Source organism: Diplodia seriata (genome assembly GCF_021436955.1).
Source record: "Diplodia seriata strain FDS-637 chromosome Unknown scaffold_1, whole genome shotgun sequence".
In the NCBI taxonomy this organism is placed as follows: Eukaryota; Fungi; Ascomycota; class Dothideomycetes; order Botryosphaeriales; family Botryosphaeriaceae; genus Diplodia; species Diplodia seriata.
In genome coordinates this window covers 3,876,629-3,903,792 of record NW_027117308.1, presented here as the reverse complement: position 1 = coordinate 3,903,792, position 27,164 = coordinate 3,876,629, and the positions used below count along the sequence as shown (strand labels likewise).

The 27,164-nt window shown below is 57.3% G+C and overlaps 7 protein-coding genes and 2 non-coding genes across 9 annotated transcripts; 3 read left to right on the top strand and 6 right to left on the bottom strand.

Annotated features, from left to right (window-relative positions):
• Window positions 1–2,442: 2,442 nt before the first annotated feature.
• On the bottom strand, window positions 2,443–3,478 carry SLS55_001127 (uncharacterized protein; the record flags this gene model as incomplete). The annotated part of the gene is made up of 2 exons (XM_066772625.1): window positions 2,443–2,802; window positions 3,083–3,478. 2 exons carry the CDS (start codon window positions 3,476–3,478, stop codon window positions 2,443–2,445), a joined length of 756 nt encoding a protein of 251 aa, XP_066637904.1.
• A 4,516-nt stretch (window positions 3,479–7,994) lies between these two features.
• On the top strand, window positions 7,995–10,576 carry PRP4 (U4/U6 small nuclear ribonucleoprotein prp4; the record flags this gene model as incomplete). Its single annotated transcript, XM_066772624.1, has 5 exons — window positions 7,995–8,313; window positions 8,405–8,687; window positions 8,737–8,993; window positions 9,042–10,312; window positions 10,367–10,576. 5 exons carry the CDS (start codon window positions 7,995–7,997, stop codon window positions 10,574–10,576), a joined length of 2,340 nt encoding a protein of 779 aa, XP_066637903.1.
• A 1,631-nt stretch (window positions 10,577–12,207) lies between these two features.
• Window positions 12,208–12,289, bottom strand: SLS55_001125. The gene has a single exon. It is a non-coding gene; the product is annotated as a tRNA-Arg (tRNA).
• Window positions 12,290–15,314: 3,025 nt separating this feature from the next.
• SLS55_001124 (uncharacterized protein) lies at window positions 15,315–16,344 on the bottom strand (the record flags this gene model as incomplete). Its single annotated transcript, XM_066772623.1, has 2 exons — window positions 15,315–16,199; window positions 16,252–16,344. 2 exons carry the CDS (start codon window positions 16,342–16,344, stop codon window positions 15,315–15,317), a joined length of 978 nt encoding a protein of 325 aa, XP_066637902.1.
• Window positions 16,345–16,657: 313 nt separating this feature from the next.
• SLS55_001123 (uncharacterized protein) lies at window positions 16,658–17,697 on the top strand (the record flags this gene model as incomplete). The annotated part of the gene is made up of 3 exons (XM_066772622.1): window positions 16,658–17,170; window positions 17,224–17,454; window positions 17,506–17,697. The coding sequence occupies 3 exons, from the start codon at window positions 16,658–16,660 to the stop codon at window positions 17,695–17,697; spliced, it is 936 nt and encodes a 311-aa protein (XP_066637901.1).
• A 1,037-nt stretch (window positions 17,698–18,734) lies between these two features.
• On the top strand, window positions 18,735–19,610 carry SLS55_001122 (uncharacterized protein; the record flags this gene model as incomplete). Its single annotated transcript, XM_066772621.1, has 1 exon — window positions 18,735–19,610. One exon carries the CDS (start codon window positions 18,735–18,737, stop codon window positions 19,608–19,610), a length of 876 nt encoding a protein of 291 aa, XP_066637900.1.
• Window positions 19,611–21,025: 1,415 nt separating this feature from the next.
• SLS55_001121 (uncharacterized protein) lies at window positions 21,026–22,732 on the bottom strand (the record flags this gene model as incomplete). The annotated part of the gene is made up of 2 exons (XM_066772620.1): window positions 21,026–21,922; window positions 21,977–22,732. 2 exons carry the CDS (start codon window positions 22,730–22,732, stop codon window positions 21,026–21,028), a joined length of 1,653 nt encoding a protein of 550 aa, XP_066637899.1.
• An 824-nt stretch (window positions 22,733–23,556) lies between these two features.
• SLS55_001120 lies at window positions 23,557–23,642 on the bottom strand. The gene has a single exon. It is a non-coding gene; the product is annotated as a tRNA-Cys (tRNA).
• A 1,447-nt stretch (window positions 23,643–25,089) lies between these two features.
• SLS55_001119 (uncharacterized protein) lies at window positions 25,090–26,955 on the bottom strand (the record flags this gene model as incomplete). Its single annotated transcript, XM_066772619.1, has 2 exons — window positions 25,090–25,382; window positions 25,671–26,955. The coding sequence occupies 2 exons, from the start codon at window positions 26,953–26,955 to the stop codon at window positions 25,090–25,092; spliced, it is 1,578 nt and encodes a 525-aa protein (XP_066637898.1).
• Between the last annotated feature and the right edge of the window lie 209 nt (window positions 26,956–27,164).

The window sequence follows — 27,164 nt, the reverse complement described above, 5'->3', positions numbered from 1 at the left end:
AGTTTTGATGCCGGCGGGGAGAGCAGAGCGGCGCAATCGATGGCTTGCATCTCGGTCAAAATGCCGGCGGGACAGGCCAGTCTCCCCAGGGCCAAAAAAACAGTGGGCCGGGAATAACGAACAGCTTGTGTCTTCGTCGCGAGCCCTGGCGCTTCTGCCTCGCAGAGACCATGCAGTTGCCTCTTCCGTCACTGCTGGTCCTCTCGGCTTGGTGCGTGTTTTGGTCCTGTATGTTTTCTTTTTTCGCTTCACAGATGCCAGATCGGGTAATGCTTGGGCTTCGTAAGGCAGCATGCCTCTGCCGTCTGGGGCTCTGGGCTCGACCGCAACACCAGCCCTTGGGCTGGAATGTGCATGGTGCCACGTCGCTGCCGGCAATTGCTGCCCGCCAATCGAGATTTCAACTGCTGCACTCGGCGTAGGCTGGGAGCGCATGAAGAGTAATTGTGAACAGAGGGGCGCCGTAAGATGACGGGAAACGAAAACGGGGGTGATGGACTGTATGCACCGATTCGCGCCGCAACGCAACGGGCGAAGATCGGAGGGGACTGTGTGCGAGGCGTGTGCGGCGAGGGCTTGCCCGTGCATATGTACTGTAAATCCGATCAGGCGTTCTCGTCCCCTCCCTCTTTCGTCTGTCTGTTCAAAGGACGACCGCCCCCGTCTTGCACGCTTCCACGCCACTTTCCTTTTGCCGTCCCCCGAGCGCCCCGGGTTATTTCCGCTGCGGCCGTGACGTTGCGAACCAGATCGGGCTGGTGGGAATATATACTAATAGCATGCGTGTGATATCGTTGGCCGGTTTTACTCTCGGACGAACGCTGGGCACAGCTGGCAATCAGCCGCTGCGCTACTTGACCCCGGCCCTGACCTTACACAATCCAAGAGGCTTGGCTAGTGGCTTCATGGCTTGCTGGCCGTGTTTCTGTTCATTCTTCCCCGTTTTTATTTATGTACAGCAGGCTGCTCTTCCCTCGGCCCCCCTCCACCCTCCGCTCTCCTCACTTCGACCCTGCATTTTTCGGCCCTTTCCCCATCTACCCTGACTCAGGCACCCATCCCTGTGCATTCTAGACTGACGAGGCGGGCAGCCACAAGCAACGCAGTGGGCCAGGCTGGAAAAGGAGCTTTTGCTTATAAGGACTTCCGGTCGTTCTTTCGTCCGGCTTCATTGCGCCCAACCCCAACGCCAGACTTCCCTGATATCTATCGGATCACACGCCCGCCAAGAACGACAAGAAAACAGTACTGGGGAATAAAGCCGATATCCTTCCTCTTCAGCGCCTCGCTTGCTGCAATTTTGCTCGTAGGCGTGCATCACAAACACAAAACTTGGAAAAGTCAAGTAATACAAAATCGAAAAGGCTGGATACACACGTACAACTATTGTCGGCTAGAAGTGAAGGGAAAGAGCAAAAGGGAAACCCACTCAAGGCAGTACAAAATCACGACAACTTAGGAAATATAAAGTGATATACAGGGGTGGTGAAAGTATGAAAGAGCTGGGGAAAAGAAAGATAATCTTGCAGAATCGAACCGAACCGAACCGCACGACGAAGCGCATGCACGTTACACACCAGATTTATTGGATCATACCGTTGCATCAGAGCAAGCAGTCCAATGTCAATTATGTGTGAAAGCAGTATTTTACCAAGATCGACGGCAAGATTGCAAAGAGAGGATGTGTGGCAGCTCCGATTGTCTCGGACCAATACTGCCCCCCGTCCCCATCAGTTACTTTCCACGTCTCCCAAGGATAAAACTTCCCGCAGGCATCCGATGGCCGGACCATTGCTTTTTTTTCTTTCTCTCTCCTTTTGGGATCGAGGAGAACCATGTCGTCGTATCGGGAAAACTCATGTTCTATCCAAGGCCGTGGGAAACATCGTCGCGCATGGTCGATTTAACCGAACCTTGGAGATGCCACTTGGACCTTTCGAGAAATCAATGAATCCCTGTGGCTCGAACCTTCCCGAGCAGGAACGGCATTTGTTCGAACAACTCTGGGGCGAGCGTCCAGTTGTTGAGATTGCCAATGTGCTCCCGGAAAGCACCTGACAATGCCAATTTACCCGAGTTTGGTTCGCAATAAACAGTATGAGAGTCTTCGTGGGGCCAATTCAAGGACAGATGGTTCACGAGGACACCTGCTACCATCTGGTCGGTGTTGTGCAAAAAGAAGTCGCGGACCGAAGGCCTGTGGGAAGGAATGTTAGTAGACATTTCCCTTTTTCTTCCGGACCGCACTCCGGCCGTTTTGCACGTACCAGGGAAGAAAGTCGATGGTCGGATCATGCGGCATGACTTGCTGAAATTGCGTGGGCCTCGCCCATTCTGGAAGCCTTTCTAGATTATGCCGGCTGGGACAGATTTGCCACTATTTCGCTTGTTAGTGGGACCGACCATATTAGATCAGGGTGCTCCGCCCCTGGGAGCAACAGGTTATCTTTGGATGCATACCGCCATGACCTCCTTCAAGACCTCGCAGGCCGCGAGCTTTTCCGGAATACCGACATGGGTGAAGAACATATTCGCAACTCTTGGCGCCCAGATGGACAACGGCTGCTCATTATCAAATTCGGTCTCTCCATTCAACAGTCCACGGATATCATTCTCCCGGTCACCGAAGATCTTCATATCTGCTTCTCCGTCCGCTTGAGCCTGCCTCTTTCTTTCCCGAAACGTTGTGTAGGTGTAAGTCACAGGGTTAATGGACGACCCATGCGCCATGACCGGTTGGAAGTTTATGGATGGGTGGTGCGTTGTCATCGACATGGGCGAAGCATTTGTACCAAGAATGTCCTGCTTGCTACAGCAGAGGTCAGTCATTGTTCTCACGCATACCTTCTCTGCTGCTTGATGGCGGGGAACTGCTAACCTTCCATGCGACAAGACCGCGGGAGCAGTCGACCCCTCTCGATAGGGCGAAGTTTGCGCGTGCGGTGGGGAAAAGGTACCGTCTGGCATCCAGACGCCGCTGTCGCCTGTTGTTAGGAGGGGATGCGCCGACCATTGTGCCTACCAAGTCCTGTTAGGTACCAAGCCGTCGCCCAAGGCCAATGGGGGGGCATCGGAAACACACCTCTGTGGTCGTCGGCAAACCTTGCGCGAACCCGGGACTGACGTTCTGCTCGTATCCTGCATAGTAGGCCGGCATCGATTCTGGCGATGCTGCTGTTGCCGTTACGTCACTCTTCTGCTCCCCGCCCATGGACGATGACGACGAGGAACCCACGGCGGGAGCGGTGTCTTCGGAGCCTGGTCGCATCGCCCTAGGCCCCTCGAGTATCTTCCTCATCTCGTCGGCCGAGTGCTCGGAAAAGCCATTGTTTTGGATCTCGATTGCGAGTCGTGTCGCGGCCTCGCGCTGGGACGAGGTTGCGAGCAGCGGAAGGACCGACTTGACCTCCTCTAGTTCCTGCTCGAGCTTCTTCACGTTCACGCGCAACGTGCCCTGCCACCGATGTTCCTGCCGCATGTCGTAACTGCATGTCGAGCCCTTGAGGGCGCACGTGTTGCACACGGGCTGCAACCCATTGCACTGGTGGCGCCGGCAGTGTCAGTACGTGCATGGCCGACGCGGCGAGGCGTGGGGACGCACCTTGCTCTTCCGTTTCTTGCAGGGCACGCAGGCTATGGCGGTGATGCGTCCTCGTTTGGAGCCGAGTTTGGGGTTTGTGGTGGTGGGCGAGGGAGTGTTGTCCGAGGACTGAGAAGAGAGCTGCGGAGGAGAAGGGCCGACCTGGATAGGTCGAAACAAGGGCCGTTGCTGGTAGGCCGGCATGTTACTTCCTGGGCCAGGGACGGGCGAATGACTAGACGATGAGGGAAGAATGACTCGCTGGTCCGTCGAGTCTGCAGATCTCGAGGGCAGCAGTGGCGGGAAGGCGGCGGAGACGGAGCGCGAGAAATGGGTTTGCGGAGGCACAGCGGCAGAAGGCACCGACGAGGGCAGTGTCGGGTCTATGGGCGGTTCTGCACATTGTTGGTGTCAGTGTCAAGGGAACGGCACGCAAGACTTGAAGGCCCACGGATTGGGCAGCAGCTGCTGTCAGCGGTCCCTAGTGTCCCGCAGCGCTCGGTGTCGCAGTGTCGAGGGTGGCAGAGGACAGGCAAAGCCTAAGCACGACGCTAGGCGCAGGGCCAGGCACCGGGTTTCTTACCTGATGAAAGCATACCACGGATAGGGTGGGATGGTCCAGGGCGGATCTGCTCTCACCTGCGACCGACTGGCGCCGGCCTTGGCTTCACGAGGCCGTGGTGTCTAGTCCGCCAGCAGCAGCCGCACAGCTTATACTCGCCAGCCTGTGTCACTATCAGCGCCGTCGTCGCCCAATGGCGCAGATCGGGGCGGCCCAGTGCGCATAAGGGTCCTCACCTAGTGGACGTCCGAACCAGGCGCCGGGACGGAGATGCTTCCTAAGCGGTGTTCCTGAGCGAGCAATGGAGCGTCGCGGGCGAATAGGGGACGGCGCGCGACACCTCTGCTGGGCGCGAAAGGACTGCAGGCGATTTTAAAAGATGGCCCTGCGGTGGACTGGAGCAGATGCACCATGCGCCGACTGCCCACCACCGCGCGATCAGCCGGCGGCCTTGATCCCTACCGGTGCCGTTTGCTCGAACCCTGGGGCAACGTGCGGCCGCTAGTTTGATGAAGACAGCCTCTGCCTCGACGATGGGGAGCAAACACCTCGTTTCGAATGCGAGCAGGCGGTGCGGTACGCTACCGGTAGCAGCTGGGTCTGTCGGCTAGCCCAGCTCATCCGGAACCACCCACGCCCAGTGCGCGCCGGATCTTGCAAGATATAGCAGCACCGTCCCTTACCCGCTGATTCAAGACCGCTGCCCACCCATGCGAGCATCACCCTGATGAGCGGGATCGTCGGTGGGCGCAGCAATCGAGTCGCGGTCCACCCGCCGCCCAGCGCCTGCCCGCCGGCCCATGGCGCCTCCAGCTTTGCAGGCGCTGGCTCCGCCATGCCCATGGTGCCCCGGAGCGGCAACGCTCGATTCTGTGCGCGCCAGATCTGACCTGCACCCTGACGTCCTCCATCACCGCCGCGCGGTCGAGCTCGCCCGGGAGCTACCCCACAAGCGTGCGGTCTGGAACATGATCGCCACGCCTGCGCTTGTCGTCTGCGCTTGTCGTCTGTGCTTGTCGTCCGCACGCCGCCGGCACTGTCGCTGTGCTGCGCGGCCAAGTGTTGATCTTGGACCCTCCCTCTGCCTCTCCCAGCGACACCAGCAGCGAACCGCTATCGGCCCGACTCTCGTGGGACACACCTCTCCCCATACCCAGCAGCCGCGCTCCACGAGCCACAGCCGCCAGATGACGCGGTGCCGTGGCGCTCGCGTCTCCAACGTCCAAAGCCCCTTCATCATCGCCCAGTCCGCCCCCGCTGTAGCGCGCAGGGACGGCGATCAGTTGCCGACGCGGCTTCTGGCTCAGGCTCACATGCTTGCTGCTGATCTCCACCATTGGGTTGCCAGATCAACATCTCTGCCGTACCCTACGCGCTCCATTCCGTCGCACCACACACATGTACGAGCCGCTTGCGGGCAGGGACCGCCGCCGGCCCACAGCCAGCAGAGCCGCGTGCCCACCGGGTCCAAAGTTGAGGCCGGTAGCGCTCGTCCAGATGACACTGCGAGCTTGGACGCGCTCCGCCAAAAGTGCTGCCCAAGTCCTACACAGTAGACGCCCAAAGAAACTCCTTTTGTCGCGCCTCCCTCGTATGGCATGCTCGGGCCGGGATTGGAGATTCAAATCTCCGTGCGCAGAGGCCGGCAACCCCCAACGCCGCTTAGGAAGAAGCGTAGCGTCGCAGAGACTGCCTGTCGGGCTGGCAGGACGCGTCGTGAGTGGACGGTGCCGACAGTTGCGTGCCCACTTGCCACCGTCGCCCCTGAGGATGTGTTGAGGCAGGCCCTGAAAACTTTGTGGCTGTGGGTCCTTCATCTTTCTAACCCTCACCTAGCTCACTTCCCAAAAATGGCATGTATAGCAGCCCGTTCCACCAGAAGGAGCCGTAGGGCGCGGCTGTGCTCGCTGCTGCTTGGCTCGAGTACGTACAACGAGCAGACGCCGACCCGTGCCTGATGACCAGTAGCGCCCCTCCTAGTCCCCTCGGATCTCGCCTGTAGCGGGATCGCCTTTTTTAGGCAAGCCGTCTTGCGTTAGGCTGGCGTCTCCTCGAGTTTACTCCTTGGCTCACCTGCTCTGTCCGAACCCGAAACTTGCAGCCGAAAGCCGGCAAGTCAAGCGCAAGATTGGAGGCTCCAGACGTCGTCGACATCGCTAGCGAGCTGGGTGATTGCGGCGGACGTGAGCGTCGATGCCAAGAGCATGCATCAGGCAGGCAAATGCCGACCAGCAGGCCCTTGCGCTCGAGCCAGCATGACATGTAAATCACCGGGGGACCAGCGGCAGAACGCTGGTGGTCTGGTGCGCGTAGACAGCCATGAGCCCTGAGCTTGGTCAGGATCGACCGGCACTCAAGCGCAGGCATATCCTCGTCGAGCTAAAGAATTCAGCCAGATCCAGTTATATACTTCAGCACAGCAAACCCGAATCGCATGCCGGCATGTAGGCGAGACGACACGCTGGGAACACGAGCTGAGCACTGCGAGGCTTGCGAACGTTGGCTCCCGTGCCCGAGTTGCATGCCGCTAGACCGCCACGGCGTGAACCGCTTGCGCTGGCTAGAGGCGATCATGAATCGTGTGGCGGCCGCTCTACTCGCCTTGGCCTAACGGCGGCGCCGATTAGATCCTGCCCCTGCTCCCCGGTTTTCAGCTGCCTTCGGCAGCAGGGCGGTCCACTCCGAGCTTGAGGTTGCATCTGCGTGGGTCAGGTCAGGTCGACGTCGACGATATGTTCGCGTGCTCAGCTGAAACCTTTCCTGCACTGCGCCAACATGCATCCTGCGCAACGGTTTCCAATGAGCGTGCCTCAAAGTTCGCCTTCCGAGTCATTTGCTTTGTTGGCGCAGGGGCCGCCTTTTGCTAGATCCAAGCCAGTTCTACCAGAAGGCTTTGGGTAAAAGGGAAGCATGCGTGGCTTGCTTCGATGAAGCCAAGCGTTCTGCAGGCGCCCGCGGCCTCAGGCCACAAGTGGCATCATGTTCGTTAGATCGTTGGAAAGACCCAGGAATTGCTTTCTGGACGCGGGAGATTGCTGCCCCCGCCAGAGCGGAGGTTTTGGCGCGTGAGCGCCTTCCCTTGCCAGGCGTAGATGAAGATGCCCACGGGGCAGGCCTCTCCATGTAGCAGAGATCCGAGCTCCCGAATCATGGCTGAGAACGCGATGCCAGACTTCGGGACCGCCTCGCTCAAAACCGTTGTTCATGTGGCCACGAGTTTCCTATGCTGGCTGAGACGTCGTCTGTGTCTGTGCCTGCGCCGCCGCCTGAGCATTGCGAGGGAAATTTCGGAATGGCGGGGAGGCGGGTGCCAGGTGGAGAAACGCTGGAGTCGCTCGCGCTGTGAGACGGGCTGGCGTGGACGCGAGCTCCCCTGCGCAATGAAAGAAGCAGGTGAACATGAGGATCCGCAACGGCGCGCAGCATTGATGCCTGAGGCTCCGTTAGTAAGAAACAGGGACGGCTGAGCTCAGCAGATCACGTGAGTACCTCTCGTTAGTAAGCCGGCGAAACGTTGGCCCAGGGTCTGCCCGGGCAGTGACGACCGACGCAGTTGCATGCGGCGTGCTCCAGCGCAATCGCGTCACTTTTGCGCCGCCGCAGCTTCATTCCATCTGTTACGTGCACGCAAGGCAATCGCGTCGCGAGCACCTCGTCTTTCTCTACGCCACATTGCGCCTGCAGAGTTCGCAGTAGAACCTCCCCCCGAGGTTCAGGAGGAAGGACACATTTCGCTGGTTCGACTTCTGTCAAGCCTGCCTTCTGCGCAGAGACGCAAGCTAATCTCAAACTCTCTACACATCTCCTCTGCAGGCAAACTAGGTTCCGCACGGGCCTAGGTTTACAGTCAAGATGAGCTCACGCTCCGATTTTGAAGGAGAGGTCCACGAACACGAGGTCGACAAGGCAACTACGGCTCAGCCATCGTCGAGGGGCATCAGCGTTGACCGTCAATCCAGACCCCGCGCATCAGCTTCGAGATCTCCGAGGGACGCGTATGAGGACGCTCCCCGCCTCCAACGCTCGCGCTCTCCCTACAGACGCCGCTCGCCGCGCGGAGAAAAGCGCCGTCGGGACGATGACTTCTACAGCGATCGGGATCGTCGCGATCCGCGCCACTTCAAGGTCCGCTACGAAGAGAGGCGCTCATACGACGATGACCGCCGACACCGTGTGTCCTACGCCGATCTAGATCGGGGCAGCTCCTCCCGCTTATTGTCGAGGTACGACGATCCCCGCGACCGTGACCGCAATCGCTATAGCAGACACTCGACCCGGAGCCGCTCGCCACCCCGTAGAGGAGGCTCTGACCGAGCCTACGATAGGCGCAATGGAAGGCATGAGCCGGAGCGGAGAGATCGAAGACAGCAAGGTCGGGAGAATGGGGCAGAGTGGCGTTCACGGGAGCATTCAGGGACGGAGCGAGGCAACAGTGGACACGAAAGCCGCACAGCCGCGCGACAAGATGGCCCTTCTCGTGCCACACAGCAGGATGCAGAGAAGAGCACGGCCGCGCGATACGCTGATGCCGAGCACAGCCGGTACGTGCATTCTCGTGGCACTTTTGATGCTGCAGTTCACTGATGCAATGCAGTAAGGCGGAAGGTCCGAACGGCACTGCCGGAGATGCTGAAATGGTTGACGCACATGGCCAAGATCAGCCCGAACTCGACATCGAGCCCGTCAATTACGACGACGAGGTTGAGCGACGCCGCAAGAGGAGGGAAGCAATCAAAGCTAAGTACATGGACCAGTCTACGCCTCTGCGTGTTCAAGTTCTACAACCTGGGATTGAATCCGGGCCTTCAACTCCACAGGCTGAAAGTCCCGGTGGTCGTACGGAGCGTTCCGGTATGTATACCACCGCCGTTGGCACTTTTATAGCTGACGTATGTTCAGTCTCACCTATGGTGACATCACCTAGCACTCCCCAAGACAGCTCTGCACCAGCTTCACCGCCGACTGTTGCGGTTCAAAACGACGAGGAGCTTGCCAACCGCAAACGCGTGGATACCGCTGACGCAGAAGGACCATCTGCTGCTGACTATGACCCAACCATGGATACGCAGGAGGACAGGGCCAGAATTGACCGTCGCCAAAGCCACGACATATCAGCCGCGGCCTACAATGAGGTCGAAGTCCAGCCAGAACCACGTGAGGCTCCCATCGCAGAATCCAAGGTCGAGGAATCACCCGTGAAGAAGACAAAAGACGACTTTGACATGTTCGCCGAGGATGACGACGACGACATGTTTGCAGCGACCCCCGCCAAGATTTCCGAAGCCACTGAGAATACAAAGGCACCACAAGTCAAGAAATTGGACAGCAGCATGCTCGATGTTTGGGACGATCCGCAAGGGTACTACAAGGTCATTCTTAATGAACTTCTCGATGACCGGTATGAGGTTCAATCTCGCCTGGGTAAGGGTGTGTTCTCCGAGGTTGTCCGCGCAAAAGACATCAAGACCGGCGATCTCGTTGCCATCAAGATTATTCGCAACGATGAGATTCTGCGGAAAGCCGGCGTGAAGGAGATTGAGATGCTCGAGAAGCTCCTTGAAAACGACCCCGAGGACAAACGCCACTGCATCCGACTTGAGAGGTCATTCGATCACAAGCATCACCTTTGCATGGTGTTTGAACATCTCAGCATTAACTTGCGTGAAGTCTTGAAAAAGTTTGGCCGCGATGTTGGACTCCACCTGAAGGCGGTTCGCTCCTATTCCCAGCAGATGTTTGTCTCTCTAAGCTTGCTCCGCAAGTGCAACATTGTGCACGCGGATATCAAGCCTGACAACATGTTGGTCAATGAGAACCGGACCATCCTCAAGATTTGCGATCTGGGATCCGCGGCGGACATTTCAGAATGTGAGGTCCCGGCCGGATTGTTGGTGAGTCGCTTCTACCGAGCCCCAGAGATTATGCTAGGAATTCCTCACGACTACGGCATCGATATGTGGGCTGTCGGTTGCACGCTTTTCGAGCTCTACACGGGCAAAATCCTGTTCACGGGCCGCGACAACAATCAAATGCTCCGGTCCATCCAGGAGTGCCGTGGCAAGCTCAGCCCCAAGCTCCTGAAAAAGGGCTGGGCGGACTACGTGTTCGAACATTTTGACGCGAATCTTCAAATGTTCAGGAGCGTGGAGACGGACAAGATTACCGGAAAGGTATGTTTCGCCGATTGGACGTCTTGGCATAGGACATACTGACAAACATCACAGGATGTGACTCGCATGGTGAATTTTGTCAAACCAACTCGTGATCTCAAGTCTCGCCTGATCAGCAGCACCAAGGGATTGAGCGAAGCCGAAATCAAAGAGATCAACCTTTTCTACGATCTCCTGGACAAGTGCCTAGCTCTCAACCCCGAAAAGCGCATCACGCCTACGGAAGCTCTCAAGCATCCTTTTATTCACCGCACCAAAGCCTAATTCCCTTGCATTTTGCATTCAGCACTGGCATTACAGGATACCATACACGGGGCATATATGGGCGTACGGAGAATCATCTTCAGAGGCAACACGGCTGCACCGATTCATACCGAACTTGAACACTTTACGGCGGCTTTCGCGATTGAAATTGGCTTTGGGCCCAGACTGGTCTTGGCTGAGTGTGTAAAGAAATAGAAACCAATCCGTACAGGTCTTAGGGAATGCTTTCGCAGATTAGTCATCGAAATCAGAGGTAGATGTGAAGTACAGTTTCAATCAAGCGGTTTTGGATGCACGTAACCCGGTTCTTGACCCAAACTACGAAATTTGAAACACCCACGCAAATCATGTCGCCAACTTCATCCTGACGGGGATATGATTGTCGTGAGTAGGGATGCGTGCAGGTCTCAAGCTGCGATGTCTTAGAAATTGTCCACGTGGGTTTCTGCCTACACTCCGCTTCTCCTTTTGTCCCAGCCTTCCGACGCAACGGATCTCCTTTCCATCCCTTAGCAACACTGCTGCCTGACTTTTTTTTTTTTTTTTCCTCGCTTGGGGCGTGTTGGGTATCTAAAAGGCCGACGGACGTAATGCGTTGATCCTTAACCTTGGATGAGATACATATCTCTCGCCTTATGCATGCAGCTCGCCTGACGGGGTCCAGTCCCTGAGGAATGGTTTTGGATTGAGGCGTTTTCTGTCCCTTGATCTCCATCACGTTAACCCTTTGCACGGTTGGGCACCCATCGGTTTTCGCCAAGCCACACACATTTTTCCCCTCGGCCGGCGAGATGCTGGATGGAGTAAGCCGTGCGTGTCGTTCGATTTCTGATAGGCCATCTTTCACCGAAGGAAGTTTATCGATAGCAACAACGTCATTCTTACGCTCCCTAGCAGAAGCCATCTGGTGCAGCAAAGTCGTCGGGCTGTGGGGTTTTCTCAAGCGTGGTCAGACGTTCCTTCTTCCTTGGGAGCAACATGACATGGGGTCCCGATGGTGGAGAGGCAGCGACGACCTGGTGATCGGCACGTGCATTGCAATGCTGCAAGGCAACCACCTGCCTGTTTTAATTCTTCACAGCCTCTTCCCCTTGAGCGGCGCGCCAGCTCCCACCGAACGGCAATGATAGGCGTTGGAAGCCGGAGGCACCCGGCGCCATGCTCGGCAGCACCGAATGCATGAAGAGATGGACGTTGTATCCAATTGTGGGGTCATCCCGGCATAGGGCTATTCCTGGCTATCGAGCGAATGCCAGTCGAGCTGAGCCCCTCTTCCTTACCCTGCGATGCGACGTGCAGCGGGAAGCGCCCTCGGTACCCTCCTGTCTCTCGACCACTGGCTCCACATGGCAAAAGTAAGGCTGAAGTCTGTCCGACCCACTGCACGACGCACGCGGAAAACGAAGTGATTGGACGCAAACCACCGAAGGAGCCTGTTACTTTCTCCAGCTCCGTCTCTGCAGGTCTCGCCCGCCTGTGCCCCGCTCCGAGCCAAGTCCCTGCATGACCGCCGGCGTGCCGGGATGCAAGGCTACCCCACCCACCCACCAGGCATCCGCCGACTTTGCTCCGCATCGCCAGGGAGCAAAACGGAAGCTCTCAACCCAAAAAAATAACGCCAAAAAAGATGTCGACGCGGATGGGACTCGAACCCACAATCTTTGCCATGTTCCTAAGCCGGAAAGCAACGCCTTACCATTAGGCCACCGCGCCGGTTGATGAGAGTGCAACCGCGTGCTCATTCTAAGAATACAGACAAAACGGCTTGCCGAGAAAGTACCGACCACATCTTGGGATGCCACACCAATGTTTCAATTTTTCTTCAAAAGCACCGCCGTGGACTCGAGTGTGTTCCACAGATCATGGGTATATTAGGTCTGGCTAGCAGTGCTCAGACTTGTTTCGATCAGAAGCGCGTTTTGAGAGTATGTATGTTTCTGTCGCTGCTCAATCGGAAACCCAGGACTCCCTTCCTCCCTTCGCCGCCATTTTCAGGATGCAGCCAAGTTCCGACGTTGTAGAAAGATGCGAGGATCATCTCGTCAGAAGCTTCACGCTGTTACACATGTTTTGGCGCAGGTTCGCAGCCAGTATTAGACTTCCATCGCTCCTACGAAGGCATCCTGTGGCTTCGGTACGCCCATAGCCCTGTCAGCTTTGGTTCCTTGACCAGTGATTCTGCCAGGATCGGTCGACGCCTGGATAGTGAACTCTCCAAGAGCACCGAGAAGATTCTCAACCGTTGGATCATGCAATCCGACAAAGTCCCGCCTCACGGAGGCGGTGTTTTTGCCTTCAAATGTGAGCACCAGCAGCAGCTTCATTGCCTCGGAGTACTTCCGGGTTGGAGCAACTGACTTCTCTCGCAAGATGTTGTGGTCAGGCTAGTACTAGTAGTCAATAAACGGGAAGATATGCTGATCAATGAGGGCATTGGAGATTGGCGCCTATCACACTGTCGGAATCCGCCCTCAAAAGCCATGAGGGTTGCGAAACCCCCCCATTAAGCATTCGCAGGGACGTGGCAGTCTCTTTCCAGTATGGCCCAGGCATGTAAACGGAGCTGAGGGGGGCATTATCACCCATCATCACCAAGATGGCTTGGCTATGGAATGCCGCGGGCGTGGCTTGATCGCTCTAGACTTCCTAGCGCCAAATATTGATCGGAAACCGGGCAGTGAAGAGGACTTCTGAGTTGTTCCTCGCAAGATTGAAAGTTTTTCTCATCCAGAAATCTACCGCTGCGCTCTACTCGTCCGATGGTGCACGCCCCACGTCCACGGCTTGGAACATCTGGAAAGCGCTGGTCTTCAAACATCTGACTGCCGCGAGGCGTATAAAGCTGCCCATATGACTCCGACTTGTCTGTTCAACAGCATCTCCAGTCAGGAATGGAAGGCTTAAACGGAGCTGGTGACTACAAAGCCCATGTAGATGCTGTCGCACCTGTTTACCAGATCGTCTTGATACCTGGCGAATCCGGTCCGGACTTCGGTCCGGTCATTCCAGTGCATCGAATTCACACACTCGCTATATAGTCCGGCTGATGCTCGGTCAATCGCTTCCAAAGCGGAGGCTTCATCCATGTTCTTGCCTTCGGCATCCCAGACCGCAATGATTTGCATCGATTGCTCAATTATCGAGCAGAAGGATCTGACGTAATGAATGAATGGTATGTCCAGGTGCAGGATGTATTGCATGTGCTCATCGGGGAAGATGATGGGGCACTGCAGCAAAGTTGTCCTTGCATCGCCCTAGAATTGAGGTAGGAGTAGGACAAACCTAAGACGCTACTTGGAAGGGTTGGTGGCCGGGGGCCAGGTTGCTGAATGATGGTTTCGCACACATCCTTCTCGAGGCTCTCGTGACTTCCTCGGGCAGCCGACCTTTGGGAATGAGCAAAACCGTTGGGTTTTCTCCTAATCCGATGGTGCTGATAGAGCATCCGGCTCGGTAGCATTGTGTGTCATGGTGATCCAAACCCCCGTTTATGGTGTCTACTCGAATGATAGGCCCGTCGCCAAGCTGGTGCTTCCTGGGGATGAATCAATGATTGACGACCTGGGAGGAAGCTGGCAGATAATGAAGCTGAAAAGCCACTTTCCAAGGTCGAAAGTAGCCGAGCTCAGAACCCTTAAGCCAATAGAGCCAATAGTGTGAAAAGTTTTGTTGGTTGCCAGGGAGGATCATCTTCTTTTCGCTGTGATGGAGATTGACTACTGCGGTTGCGTGCACCTCGTGCCGCGCACAGATTCCGAGCATGCATCTCTCATTTCACATAGGTTGTCAGCAGTCAAAAGCAAGGGCCATTGTTGGGTCTCACGTGCATTCGGGAACAAGAAGTTGCAGCAGCTGAAGGAGGTGCGGTGCGAATTTTATCATCTGAGATTGACTGAGCTCCGGTGCTATCTCCTCGAGTTATACTTGATCAGGGTCAACATCTCGCGAGCCTATGAACGAGCAACGATCAGTTACGATACTGAAGCACACTCGCTGCAGTGTCTGCTGTACCAACATACATAGAACTCCTGAGTCGGAGGTCGCTAGGGGATGACACGAAGGTTTTGGAGGACACGGGTGACGGGAGTCTCAAGATCGCAACGAAAGTAGTACGGCTCAATTTTACTTAGACATTGAGATGCACTTCCAAGCTTTCGAATATATCGTTTTGCTACGAAGGCTGAGCACGAGTATCAGAGTGCGTTGAAGTCTCGTGGATTAGCCAGCCAGAACTTGGCGCAGACCTGCCTTATATACGTCTTCGTTGTGGCTCCAATTCAGTTGGCACGGCTCTCGGAGTTCTTGAACGGACGTTGTAATGGGATTCGAAGCGGAACTGAAATACTGAACTAGACGAACAACAACACATGACGGAATATTTTCGTGTCCGCTGCAAGCCACTTTCATGTGCACTTCAAAGGCCAGCTGCCAGAATCGAAACTTGGCGGGCTTGTTGGCTGTTAACATGAAACTGTGTTCGCACTGTCGAGAGGGACTATGCACATCTAGGGCTTCCGTCAAGTCTCAACATGGTAGACTTTGACCGGCACAAAGAGGCCTTGAAAAGCCGTTTACTTGATATACAACACGAAGAAGCTCAGGGGTATACTAACCTAACCAATAACTCCATACAAATGCATGCACAGACACCAATAAACACCGACCAGCAGCACCACCTCTCGACCAAAACGAAGGACGTCTTCCTAGTCAGTCAGTCAACACGAACCGACCGATAGCCTCACCTTGCTTTCGGGCGGCGGATAACGACCTTATCCCCTTCCTGAAGGTCCCACCCGACCCCGCTCTTTACGAGTTGATCCCAGTCCCGGCCAGTGCACTTCTCGATGTACCCCTTTTCCGCGCCGAAGTAGCTCCTGCCAATGCACTTGAGGGCGTGGAGGCGGATCTCGTCCTCCTTGAACTCCATGATGCGCTTTTGGTAGCCGTCGACCTGCTTGTGCAGCTGCCAAAAGCTGATCCAGTCATCCATGACCAGCGCCCGGAGCAGGCGATCGACACGACCCGTCGGGTCTGCATAGGCGAGCCCGAGCCTCGACCTGTGCGCAAAGGCGGACGCAAGCTCTCCCTGGCGACAGGCCAGGTCGAGGACATAGTAGCCGGCGAACTCGTTGAACTCGGAGCTGGTCATGGGGGTCTGGGTGTGGATGGCGTTGAGCAGATAGCGCAGGGCGGGAAGGTAGGACTCCCACGACTTGGTGAGGATGGCGGCGTGGATGATGAAGATGTAGGCGCGTTGGGCGAAGCGGTCGGTGCGGTGGGAGGCTACGATGGCTTCGCGGAGCTTGCGCATGGCGGAGAGGATGGTGCCAAGCTCGGCGGTGGTGTTGCGCGAGGAGATGGGCGGTGATTCGAGCGTCTGCGATGCGTCGCGCTTAGTCGAGCGGATGGTCGAGGGCGTCTGCGGCACCATCTTCGGCGAGGCCAGAGAAGGGCGCGGGCGCTTTGGAATGTTAAGGGGAGACGGGGACTGGGATACTTTCGGGGCCGGGCTGGAGGTGGTCTGAGAGACGGACATGGCGGCGAACTGCTCGGCCAGCTTCTCGCCGCCGCCTGACGCGGCGCAGAACTTCATGTAGCGGTCGACGATCTTGTTGTAGAAGGTCTCTTGGGCGCGGAAGTCATTGAGTCTGGCGGGCGTTAGGAGAGACAGCAACGAGGGCCAAGGCTAGGCTTTCCTTGTCTCGCCCTTGGAAGGCAGGCCGTAGGCCTCGAGCGGGTCCGAGGGGCCGGGCTTGAGCCTGCTCCATTGCATCGACGGGCCTCGACGGCCGACGGGTCGTTGCTGGGCGCTCATTGCTGGCGGTGATACGCGGCGGGCCAGCCTGCGGGATGGGACGGTGCCAGCAGGAGGAAGCGGGCGGCGAGCAATGGCAGCGAGCAACGGCGGCGAGCAATGGCAGCGAGCAACGGCGGCGAGCAATGGAGGGGCCGGGGATTGGCGGGGTGGTGTTGAGCGGCAGGCGCGGGCCTCACGTCACCCGCACGAGCCAGGCGGGTTCCTGCACTCAACGTCCCCAACACCTGCTCAACCGCGATGCTACTACTCTTCTCTCCATAGCCATGAGTGCGGTCAAGGACGCCACGGCGGCGGCACAGCGCGCTGAGAAGAGCCTGGAAACCCGCCTTACTCTGCTCTGGCACGAAATCGACCCGTGGCAGCAGGACAACCACTACATCCACAGCGGCTATCGCCCCGCCTCCAATTCGTACCGCAACTCGGCCAGGAGCCTCTTCTACATCCACAATGAGACCGTCAACGTCTATACCCACCTTCTAGGTGCTGTTGCGGCTGTCTCCGGGGCCTGCGCCCTGTACCGCGCCCTGGGTCCCCGCTATGCCACGGCCACGCACGAGGACGTGGTCATGTTCGGCTGCTTCTTCCTGGGCGCTACCATTTGCCTGGGCATGAGTGCCACCTTTCATCTGACCAGCAATCACTCGCCGCAGGTCCAGAAGTTTGGCAACAAGCTGGACTACATGGGCATCGTTTTCCTGATCTGGGGGAGCTTCATCCCGAGCGTCTACTACGGCCTTCTGCAGCACCCGAGCTATGTGCGCTTCTACTGGATCATGGTCAGTCCGGACACGCGTCGGAGGAGTGACATCGAAGGGCTGACACGGGGCAGATCACGACCAACAGCGTCGCGTGCGCGGTTGCTGCCGTGCTGGACAAGTTCCGGTCGCCGGCTTTCCGTCCGATCCGCGCCGCCATGTTCGTCGCCCTCGGCCTGTCCGCCATCTTCCCGGTCGTGAGCGGACTCAAGCTCTATGGGCTCCAGGCCCTGAGGGAAAGGATCGCCCTCGACTGGCTGGTTGCGCATGGGCTCATGTACATCACCGGTGCTGCTATATATGCCGTAAGATTTTCCGATGCTCGTGTCGCCAGCTGTGTCTTGACATAGCTCCAGATCCGATTTCCCGAACGCATTTGGCCGGGCCGCTTTGACATCTGGGGAAGCTCGCACCAGATATTCCATGTGCTGGTGCTGTGTGCTGCAGCCACCCACCTGGTCGGCATGATCAAAGCTTTCGACTTCCAGCACTCGCAGCCCTATGTCACTTCGGACCGTCTGCACCTGCTAGACCTGCCCTGGTTCTGAAGCCCTTTTGGGAAGCCCAGAGGCCCGAGCGGCGCAGGCCTGCCCAAAGCATACGACTGCTCGTATCGAGAGTATTGTGCCGTCTGCCAGAGCGACCGAGGGAGCTGGACGCATCCGTCGACGATCAGCGGACATGAGATCAAGATAGATAGATAGATAGATATGAATAGAAGTAGAGAAGCAAGGCAGAAGACGGCGTCGGGAGCGGCTGGCCCATGCGGCGGCCGCCCCTTGGCCGAGGGCTGGTGGCTGGGCCCGTTCGCAGCCACACACGCTCCTTTCATTTCCGAACACCAACGCCTTCTCCGCAACAGCCGCCTGACCGGTTCATAGGGCTACGTCAATCCCCCAGGTCGTCGCCATCAGCAGAAACATGCAGCTCGGCATGGCGGAGGCCGCGTGCACCCATGCGCCTTTCAGCCGCATCGCCCATGCAGGCCTCGTTAGCGCGCTCGCGCTCGCACACGCAGCCACCAGGCGACAGCCAGGCCGACGGCGGGACCGACCGTTGCCCACGGATCGCAGGCCGTACGTCACGTAGACCCGGTCCAGCCCTGGAGCAAGGAGAAGCAGCCAATCTCGCTGGGCGAGTGGGTGGCGTCCCGGGAGAGGCTGTGCGGACTGCAAGCCGCCGTGCCTCTCCCGACACCACCGGAAAACGCGCCTCATTCCCGCAGCCCCCGTCAGCCGCAGGCCAGCTGCCGGCCCCAGCAATGGAAATACTGTTTCTCCTGTCTCATTCCGCCCCCTTCCCCTGCCCGCCGCCATTAATTCGCTCCGCCGCGTCCACCTTTACGAGATTAGCCCGATGGCCCGCTGGGATCACGGCCGCACACCCCTGCGGCTGATCATCGACGTGGAGCCTTCCAGCCGCCCACGTTTCTATTTATTATTCATATAAGCCATGCCTCTCCTGTCCGCTCTTCTCTCCACCTCCACCCGTCCTCTCTCCCACACTCATTCACTCCACGGTCCATTGGCGCCGTAGTCGTTCGTTTTTGCAACCTCACAATCGTTAATACCTTAATCTTTCCACCATGAAGTACTCTGCCGCCGCCGTTCTGCTCGCGAGCGCTGCCCCTCTGGCCAGCGCCTTCCGCAAGGGCTTCAACATCGGCGCCACCAATGCCGACGGCAGCTGCAAGACCCAGGCGCAGTGGGCCCAGGACTTCAAGGGCATGAAGAACCTGCCCGGCAGCTTCAAAGACGTGCGTGTCTACGCCGCCTCGGACTGCAACACCCTCGAGATGGCTGTTCCCGCCGCCGTGGCTGCCGACGTGCAGCTCCTGGTCGGCATCTGGACCGAGGACGACGCCCACTACAGTGCCGAGAAGGCGGCGCTGGAGGCGGCCATCAGCAAGCACGGTGTCTCGTGGATCTCGGCCGTCTCCGTCGGCAGCGAGGACCTGTACCGCGGCGACACCACCGCCTCCAAGCTGGCCCAGCAGGTCTACGACGTGCGCGGCATGATCTCGCAGGACAAGTACGGCGGCAAGGGCATCTGGGTCGGCCACGTCGACACGTACAACGCGTGGAACGCCTCGTCGGCCGACCTGATCCAGGCCGTCGACTTCCTCGGGGTCGACGCCTACCCCTTCTGGCAGGGCGTCACCCCCGACCAGGGCCAGCAGACCTTCCAGAAGGCCCTCGACGACACCCAGGCCTTCATTGACCAGTACAACCCGGCCGCCCACCTGTGGATCACCGAGACCGGCTGGCCCACCGCCGGCCCCAACTTCGGCAACTCGGTCGCCAACAAGGCCAACGCCAAGACCTTCTGGGACGCCGTCCTGTGCAAGTACGCCGCCCAGTACTCTATCTGGTGGTACACCCTGCACGACACCTCGACCGAGGCCCAGGACTTCGGTGTCGTTGACGACAACTTCGGCGCCCTCTTCGACCTCGCCTGCTAAATGGTTGATTGATTTGATGTACGGGAATGTGTCTCTTTGGAGACGGGCAACGTTCTAGAAATTTAAGAGATGATCTGGGTGGGAAATCAATAGAAAACTCATGCGATTTGCGAGTAGACGTCTAATGCGTGGTCGCCAAACTTTTGAACTTCAATGTAAATATCTTGACAACATACAAACCTTTCATGTGAAAATGACGTACCAATATGCCTCGTCAAGAACGATGTTAATCTGATGTCCAAATGTGTTTGTCGAAGTTGCGCTGACATTTAGCCTCAGAGATTGCAATATCTTTCAGACACGGACGGACAAGATTTTGTATCATCTACTGTAGCTCCGAAAACCATATCCTTCGCTGTTAGTTGCCCGATCGCAACCCTAACATAAGGCAAAATTATTTCGTAACCCATAAACCAGGAATGCTCCTTCTATATATAGTGCATGGAAACCGTCGTTCCGACCACTCTTGTTTTTTTTTTTTCCCTTACTGAGCAGGCCCCTGGTTGATCTTCTGGCCGCCAACGTTTACCTGCTCGCCGGGGACGTTGGTGGCATTCGAGATGACGCCGACGTCGGAGGTGAATGAGTCGCCGGCAACGGGGCATCGCCCGGTGCACCGCTCTCCTTGTGCGCCGGTGCGTTGCCAGCGCCGAGGCCGTGGGCTGCAAACAGCGTCGGCGTGTAGAACTGACGGGAGAGAACACGTCACGTACACTGCGCCTGCTGCTTCAAGAACTTCTCGCTGGGGCCCTGGCCGCCGGGAACCTTGGAGTGAGGCCAATGGGTTGGAGTTGGAGGGAGAAGAGAGCATCGGCGGGTTGGTCTCTCGTTTGCGGGGCAAAGTGGAAGAGGAACGGTTGGATTGAATGATTGATGATAGGTCTGTCGTTGCCTTTCCTGATACGGATATATGATGTATCAACAGGACGCAGACTGGTGACGTCACAACTGTCGCCCCGTCTGCCCTTGACAGACTGACGACATCCCCGGCGATAGAGGAGTCGAGAAGCAATTCGCCATGATACAATGAAGACGAGACCGACAATCCGCGGGGGGATTGTTAGCAAGTGACAACAAAGCGATAACCGAGTTCAGACGTCATCACCCGTGCAAGCGTCCCGATATGCCGCATTCCCTCCCGCCGAGCCTCCTACAAGTGCAACGGCCTGGAGCGTGCCGATCATATTATCAAGATTGCTCTATTGGTTCTATGCGAGCGTGCATTCAGGTAATAGTACATAATCCCGAGGTCCAGCCATCGTTTATGCAGTCAAATCCGCATCGTGTCCGTCCGCCTTCAGCATCCACAGTCGTGAGGCGCGTGCTTTTACCCTCTTCTACGACGATTACAAGGTTCGTAAGTCAAATAAAAAACAACGAGAGAAGGGTTTGGGTTCGAAAGCTCCCCCTTTTTTTCAACTCATCTTCCCCATCTCCACATCCGCCTCGGCATAGTCGTCGTCCAAATCCCCGCCCCACTCGCCCATCCTCACCTTCTTCCCCAACCACACGCCCAGCGCCGACGCGACGCACGCGGCCAGGAACCAGCCCTCGAACCAGCGCTCGACGAAGCCGGGCTCCAGCGGGGCACCGAGGGCCTCGCTGATGACACCGCGGTACTCGGGCGGCAAATTCGAGCGCAGGAGCAGCGCCGAACTGATGACGTAGGCGGCCGAGATCTGCGACACGATGAGCGCCAGGTTGGAGCGCGCGTGCTGCAGCAGCGCCAGCGCGGGGCCCGCCAGCCTCGACAGCAGCAGGAACGTCTGCAGCACGCTATTGAAAGATGCCAGTAGCATTACGCCGGCGAGGAGGAACGAGATCTGACGCGACCACGCGGCACGGTCGAGCGACGGGTCCCAGTGCTTGGCAAGAAGCGCGAGGATGTTGTTGATCGGGTCGCTGTTGGAGAAGTTGGTGCTGGGCGAATGCAGCCGGCGAAATGTTGTTAGTGTCGTCGCGCCGATGCGGTACAGACAGTAGATGGAAAAGATGTAGGAGAATAGGTTAAGCAGGTGGCCTAGCGCCGTCTTGGAGCGTAGCTGCGCCTGGCGCCGGGTCTGCATGGCCAGCAACGAATTCGAGAGGCCGGCCGCCATCGTCTCCAGCCCGGAAATCTCGAGCTGCAGACTCTGCCGCTCCTGCTGCTCAGCATTGCCGCGGATGCTCCCGATAACCCGCGTCATGAAGCCTTCTTGCGGGTTCTCGGAGAGCCGGCGCTGGACGGCACGTAGCCGGCTTTGCTTCACCTGCAGCATGTCGTTCGTGGCGTCCAGGCCAGCCTGCTTGCGAGCAATGTCTGCCTCGGTGATCTGATGGCGAAGGCGGTTAGTAAATCATCTGTTTCACACGCGTGGCGGACGTACCGGCTTTTGCTTGACCCCAAAGTTCTGCCACAAGGAGCTGACGGCGGCAAAGCCGGCAAGACTGGCCATCAAACTGACGCCAATGACGCCAATGCGCTCGAGGCAGCCTTCGCTAAAGCTGTGCTTGTTCACATAGCTCTTTTCGTGCAGGTAGCTGCCCAGCAGCCCCTCACCCAGCCACCAGAATGCCAGCAGCCAAAGCGACATTCCAATGCCCTCCAACAGCCACGCAATCTTGACCCTACTCCCCTTGGCGGAATCCGTGAAGCTCCATCCTCCGGCCGAAATGACCGAGTGGATTTCCAGGGCGGGCGTGATGACCACCATCAGGACCAGCAGCAGCGAGAGGGTGGTGCGGAGCGCGAGGCCGCGAGCGGCCTGGTTGAGCGAGTTCGAGATCTCGCAGAGGATGAGCTCGACCAGCACGGCGCTGAGGGCGACGTTCGTCGAGAAGACGATGCCGGCGACGCGCTGGGCGGACGGAGGGCCCAGGTTGCGCCGCCACGGGTCGCGGAAGGCGACGACGGTACTGGGGGAGTGCGATTCATGGTGGTGTGGCGGCGAGGACGAGGACGAGGACGACGGCGATAACGGCGATTGGGAGCCTGAAAGCAGCGGGAAGAGGCGGTGGTGCACGACCAGGGCGACTACGAGAAAGGTGGCAATGAAGGGCAGGCACGAGAACAGGGTGCTCGACGCCGAATGGCGCATGTATTCCGGGGTGCAGTCATCGCAGTTGTCGGCGGAGGGCAGCATGGGTCGGGAGCGAGCGAGAGGCGAGAGGCGAGTGGGCGGCGGGGTTGGGCTTCAGCGGCGAGCGGATGAGATGTTGGGTGGGAGCGCGAGGACTGAAGGGCGGAGGCAGAGAGCATTAGATGCGAATTGGAAGCGAAGGGGATCGGCGTCGAAGGGCGGCTGTCGCAGCTCATGGATACGCCTTGCATCAGCGTCAGAGGCGGAGTCTCCGGACGCGCAACCACCTCGGGCCCCAGCCACACGGCCCACCCCCGGCCAAAACCGCGAAATGACCCCCATTGCGATGCGCAACCGCCACTTTACGCTGACGAATGCGTGTGCTGGCGCGCCTAGTGTTGCATGCGTCTGGTCGCCTGGCTGGCGGGCCCCAGATTGGGCAACCCGCGGGGCCATCTTAAGGAGCTCCCTTCCCTGCCCGCCAGCTCATCGTGTCGCGTCGTCGTTTTTACTAATTGCACCTTTACATCCCGATCAGCGCCTCGACTGCCCTTCCATCTCGTCGTACAGTGTCAAGTGGAGCCGTGGACTAGTCTCGCAGATTCTGAAATTACTGCGATAGCAAGAAGCGTCACAATTACTCCGAGGCTACTTTTCCTGTCATCCGCGCCTGCCAACCCACCACAAAAGAGAAAGCCCGACCCAGCGTTGCCGAAGAAACTTAGTGGCCATAGCAAAACAGAAAAACTCTTTCGCCCCTAGCAACAAAGTAAAAATATAATAGCACCAACCCTCCTATTCCGTGCCATCTATATTTGACCCATGCCGGCCAGCACCACTGCAAAAGAGATGCAATCAGAAGAAGGCTGATGGAAAGGCAAAAAGAAAGCACCAACCCGGATTTGAACCAGGGACCTCGGGATGATAACAACTTTCGCTGCAATCCTGCGCTCTGCCCCTGAGCTATTGGTGCTTGTTTTGATTTGCTGGTTGATGAAAAAAAAATTTGCTACTTTGGCTTATAATTTAACATTTTGTAAGTTAGACATGACTTGCGCGTGGGATCAGTTGCGCATGGCATTCTCAGTCGTGGCTCCTGCGTCCTTGGGATTTCCGGTCCATGCGGCCCTTCTTCCTGTGCGGGCTCTCAGACCTTGGGGTCATAAAACCTAGGGTTCGTAACAATCGGCTGCTTGGTCTAACAGACTTTTCGGTTCCTTTTTAAGGCATCGTCCCGCTCAGGCCATTCAATGCTTAAGTAGCATCTCCAACAGCGATTATTCGTTATTATCATTGTCATCTACCCACCTCCCTGTTATCATCTATGTTTTGTAGAATCATTATACAAGCATCGATCGTAGAACAATAGAAGAGTAACGGTGTGTACTGGCAACGACTTAATGTCGTCCGGCTAGACGACGATGGCGCGCACTTGACCACCTAAATTTATTCGGGCTTCCTGTATATCGAAATGCTCAGCTGGAGACCTTGAGAGCTGACCTTTAAGTGCCCGGGTGAACAGGAGCAAGAGCCCGTACTGATATTCGTGAAGCTGCACTGCAGCAGCCTAATGGAGTTGAAGGCCATTGTGGAGCCCTAAAAGCATGCGACGACCCGGGGGTAGAAGGTCCCGAGTCCGAGTCGAGGTACTTTTACTTTGGACCCGATGTCAATGTAGGCAAAAAGGCATGGTCCATCAATCCCGCCCGCCGAGCATCCTTTGGCCTAGTGGGAAGTGTACTACCTGTGGCAGTTTCCAACACCGTCCGTACTGTTCGAACCCACTGGTCGCTCTCTCCAAGAGTTTTCGCAATTATCCCCTAGACCAGTGCTGGGTTTTCCAATATGGTTGAGTATTTGGCGGTTCTGAGCGTCTTTCATACCCGTCTGGCTTCGATAGCTGCGGAACAATACCATAGCTATAAGGCATTTCCTGCGTAGGGAGTGAGACCATTGGTTTTGCGTCCACTGGAAGTCACAGGAAACAAGGCAGCGAAGAGCTTGGAATCATCCGGATGAGACAAAGAGAAATAAATTGTAAACGATTCAGAGTGCCTCTGAATTGCCAAGGAATGGACAAGTTCCACGGGTAGCCACGCGGTCTACCATTGTGAAGGTCTCGGAACAAAAGAGGAACAAGAGGACAAAAGCAAGAGAAGACATCCACACTGATGTCGAAAAGTAGGAACAATAGGAAACGAAAAAGAATGCCAGCCACCCGCCTCTATAACGCTCTAAGCGAAGCCCAACCACCCTTGAATGACACCTGCCACCCAAGAACCTGACCTACATGCCAAAACACGAAACGTTTTATTCTTCAACCATGCCAAAACGCACAAATGTCGAAAATGCCCCCGAAATACACCAACGCCAGGATATCCTTCCACGGCTGTACAGATGCGAAGGAAAAGTGTTCGGTTTTAAATGTTGTCCTCCTCGTCGGGCCTCGCAATCTCGTAGAACAAAAGGTAGACCTCCTTCTGCATGCCCAGGACATCACTCGTCTTGCTCTCCTTGATCTTGTCGTCACTTATACGCCACCACCTGTTGTCCCGCCTCTTCGTCCTCCGCTTTACCGATTTGGCAATCGATTCGGCCTTTGTCGCCGCTCTTTCGCCCATGGAGTGCAGTTTCGAGGGAGAATGGCCGGGGGATGACGTTGACTGTGTCTGCTTGAGAGACGAGTTGTCATCGCGAGGCGCAGAGGTCAGGCCTACACGTTGGCGCATCGAGGAGCGCGAAGATCTGGATGACAGCGATATCGATGACGCGTCAGGAAAAGCTGGGGAGGGCAGATGTGCCGACTCTGGTATCTCAGCTGGTTCGAGGTATTCCCTGCACGCCGAAGGGCGTGGACTTTGCACTGTGCTAGGCACCGTGCTGGGTATAGCGCTGGGATTCGGGCTGCCGCTGAGACTATATACACCCTCAGTACCAAAGGAATGTGGTGTAGAATAGGGAGGGATTGTAATTTGGCGCCGGAAGCTCTCATAGTGTCCACTGTTGTGGCCTCCCTTGTGAGTAACGACACCTAGTAAATGGTACTTTCTCTGATCCAGGATTCCTCCAAGAGGTAACGTTTCGGGGAAGGAGACCTTTGCCATGTTCTTCGAGGAATAGGTGCCGTAGTTTCCGGCCATAAAGAGCGACCGTGAAAGATGAACGGCGAGAACCTTAGGGAAGGTGGAAATGCGCATGTGCCGCGCGATCCTCCGCTTGGGCGCCAGGCTGCTGTCCGGCAGCTCGACGTCAGCCGGCGGCTTCTCCGGATCTTCCTCTAAGGCTTTGCGTAGTTTTGCAATGTCCGTCTCCAGCCGCTCCCGCGCATTCTCCTTGTCGGCCTTCTCCAACTCCTTCTCTTTGAGCTCCACAGCATGCTGCAGGCGACAGTTCTCGCATTTGAAATCATCGATATGTTCAACCTTAAGCATGCCGTCGAAGCATTGGTTAAGGGTGGTTGAGGACTGATGGGGCACGTTCAAGGTCAAAGTGACGAAGCTGGAAACCGAGGGCTTCGGCTTAAAGTGGCAAGTAAGGCACTCAATCTGGGACTCCAGTTGGCCTTCGAAAGGGAATCCCTCCTCGTCATCTTGTTCCTCGGTATCCGATTCCTCGTCCGCATCCGCGGCAGAACCCGTTTTCTGCTTGAGTAGCTCCTTTCTGAGATCGGCGCTCTCCTTTTCCGGCTCGTCTGCCCTCGACAGGACCGCCCGCTGCCTCCTTGCTCGCCTCCGCGCCTTGTGGCCCGCGTGATACTCTTCGGACACTCGCTCGGTAACGAGCTGGAGAAACTCCTGGGCGTCCTGCTGCTGCCTGCTGATGCGCGACATGAACGCGCGCTCCAGCGAGCCGACAAAAGTCTGCGCCGAGATGGTCTTCCGGTAGATGGGCCGCTCATTCAGCCTGTCCAACACGTCCTTCAAAGCGTGAGTGACGATGCCCTGCTGCAGTCCGTCGAGCTTCACCGCGCCGAGATCTTTCTTGTCTCCCTCGGAGTCCTTATCATGCTCGGGGACTTTGTAGACTTCAGGACCATCGAGCGCGCGGCGATGAATCTCGCGGATCAGGTACAGACGGAGGTGTGGCAGGCCGGCAAGCGTCTGGAGAACGGAATTTATGAAGCAGTCATTTGCGGGGTTGCTGAGGCCGACAACACCCTTCTTGCGCGCGGAGTTGGCGGCATCGTCGTCCAGGAAGAAGGTCGGACCAAAGACGTAGACGAGGGTGATGGCCGCCAGAGAAGCTCCGGCGGCGTAGGTTGCAATTGTCAGCGGCTTGTCCGGCATGGCGCGGCGAGGCCTGGAGAGTGGGAGGAGTTGACGGCGGGGGCTTGGCCGGGCATGAAGGTGTAGGAGGAGAGCTTTGCGGCTATCGCCGGAGCGGGCTGAGGGGCGTGAGCGCGGCGGGCGAATCAGTCATCTGGCTGGCAGTAGATCGATTTCTTTTATTGCGCAGCTCGACCGGCAGCGCAGGCGCCGCGGCCGTCCGTGAGGTT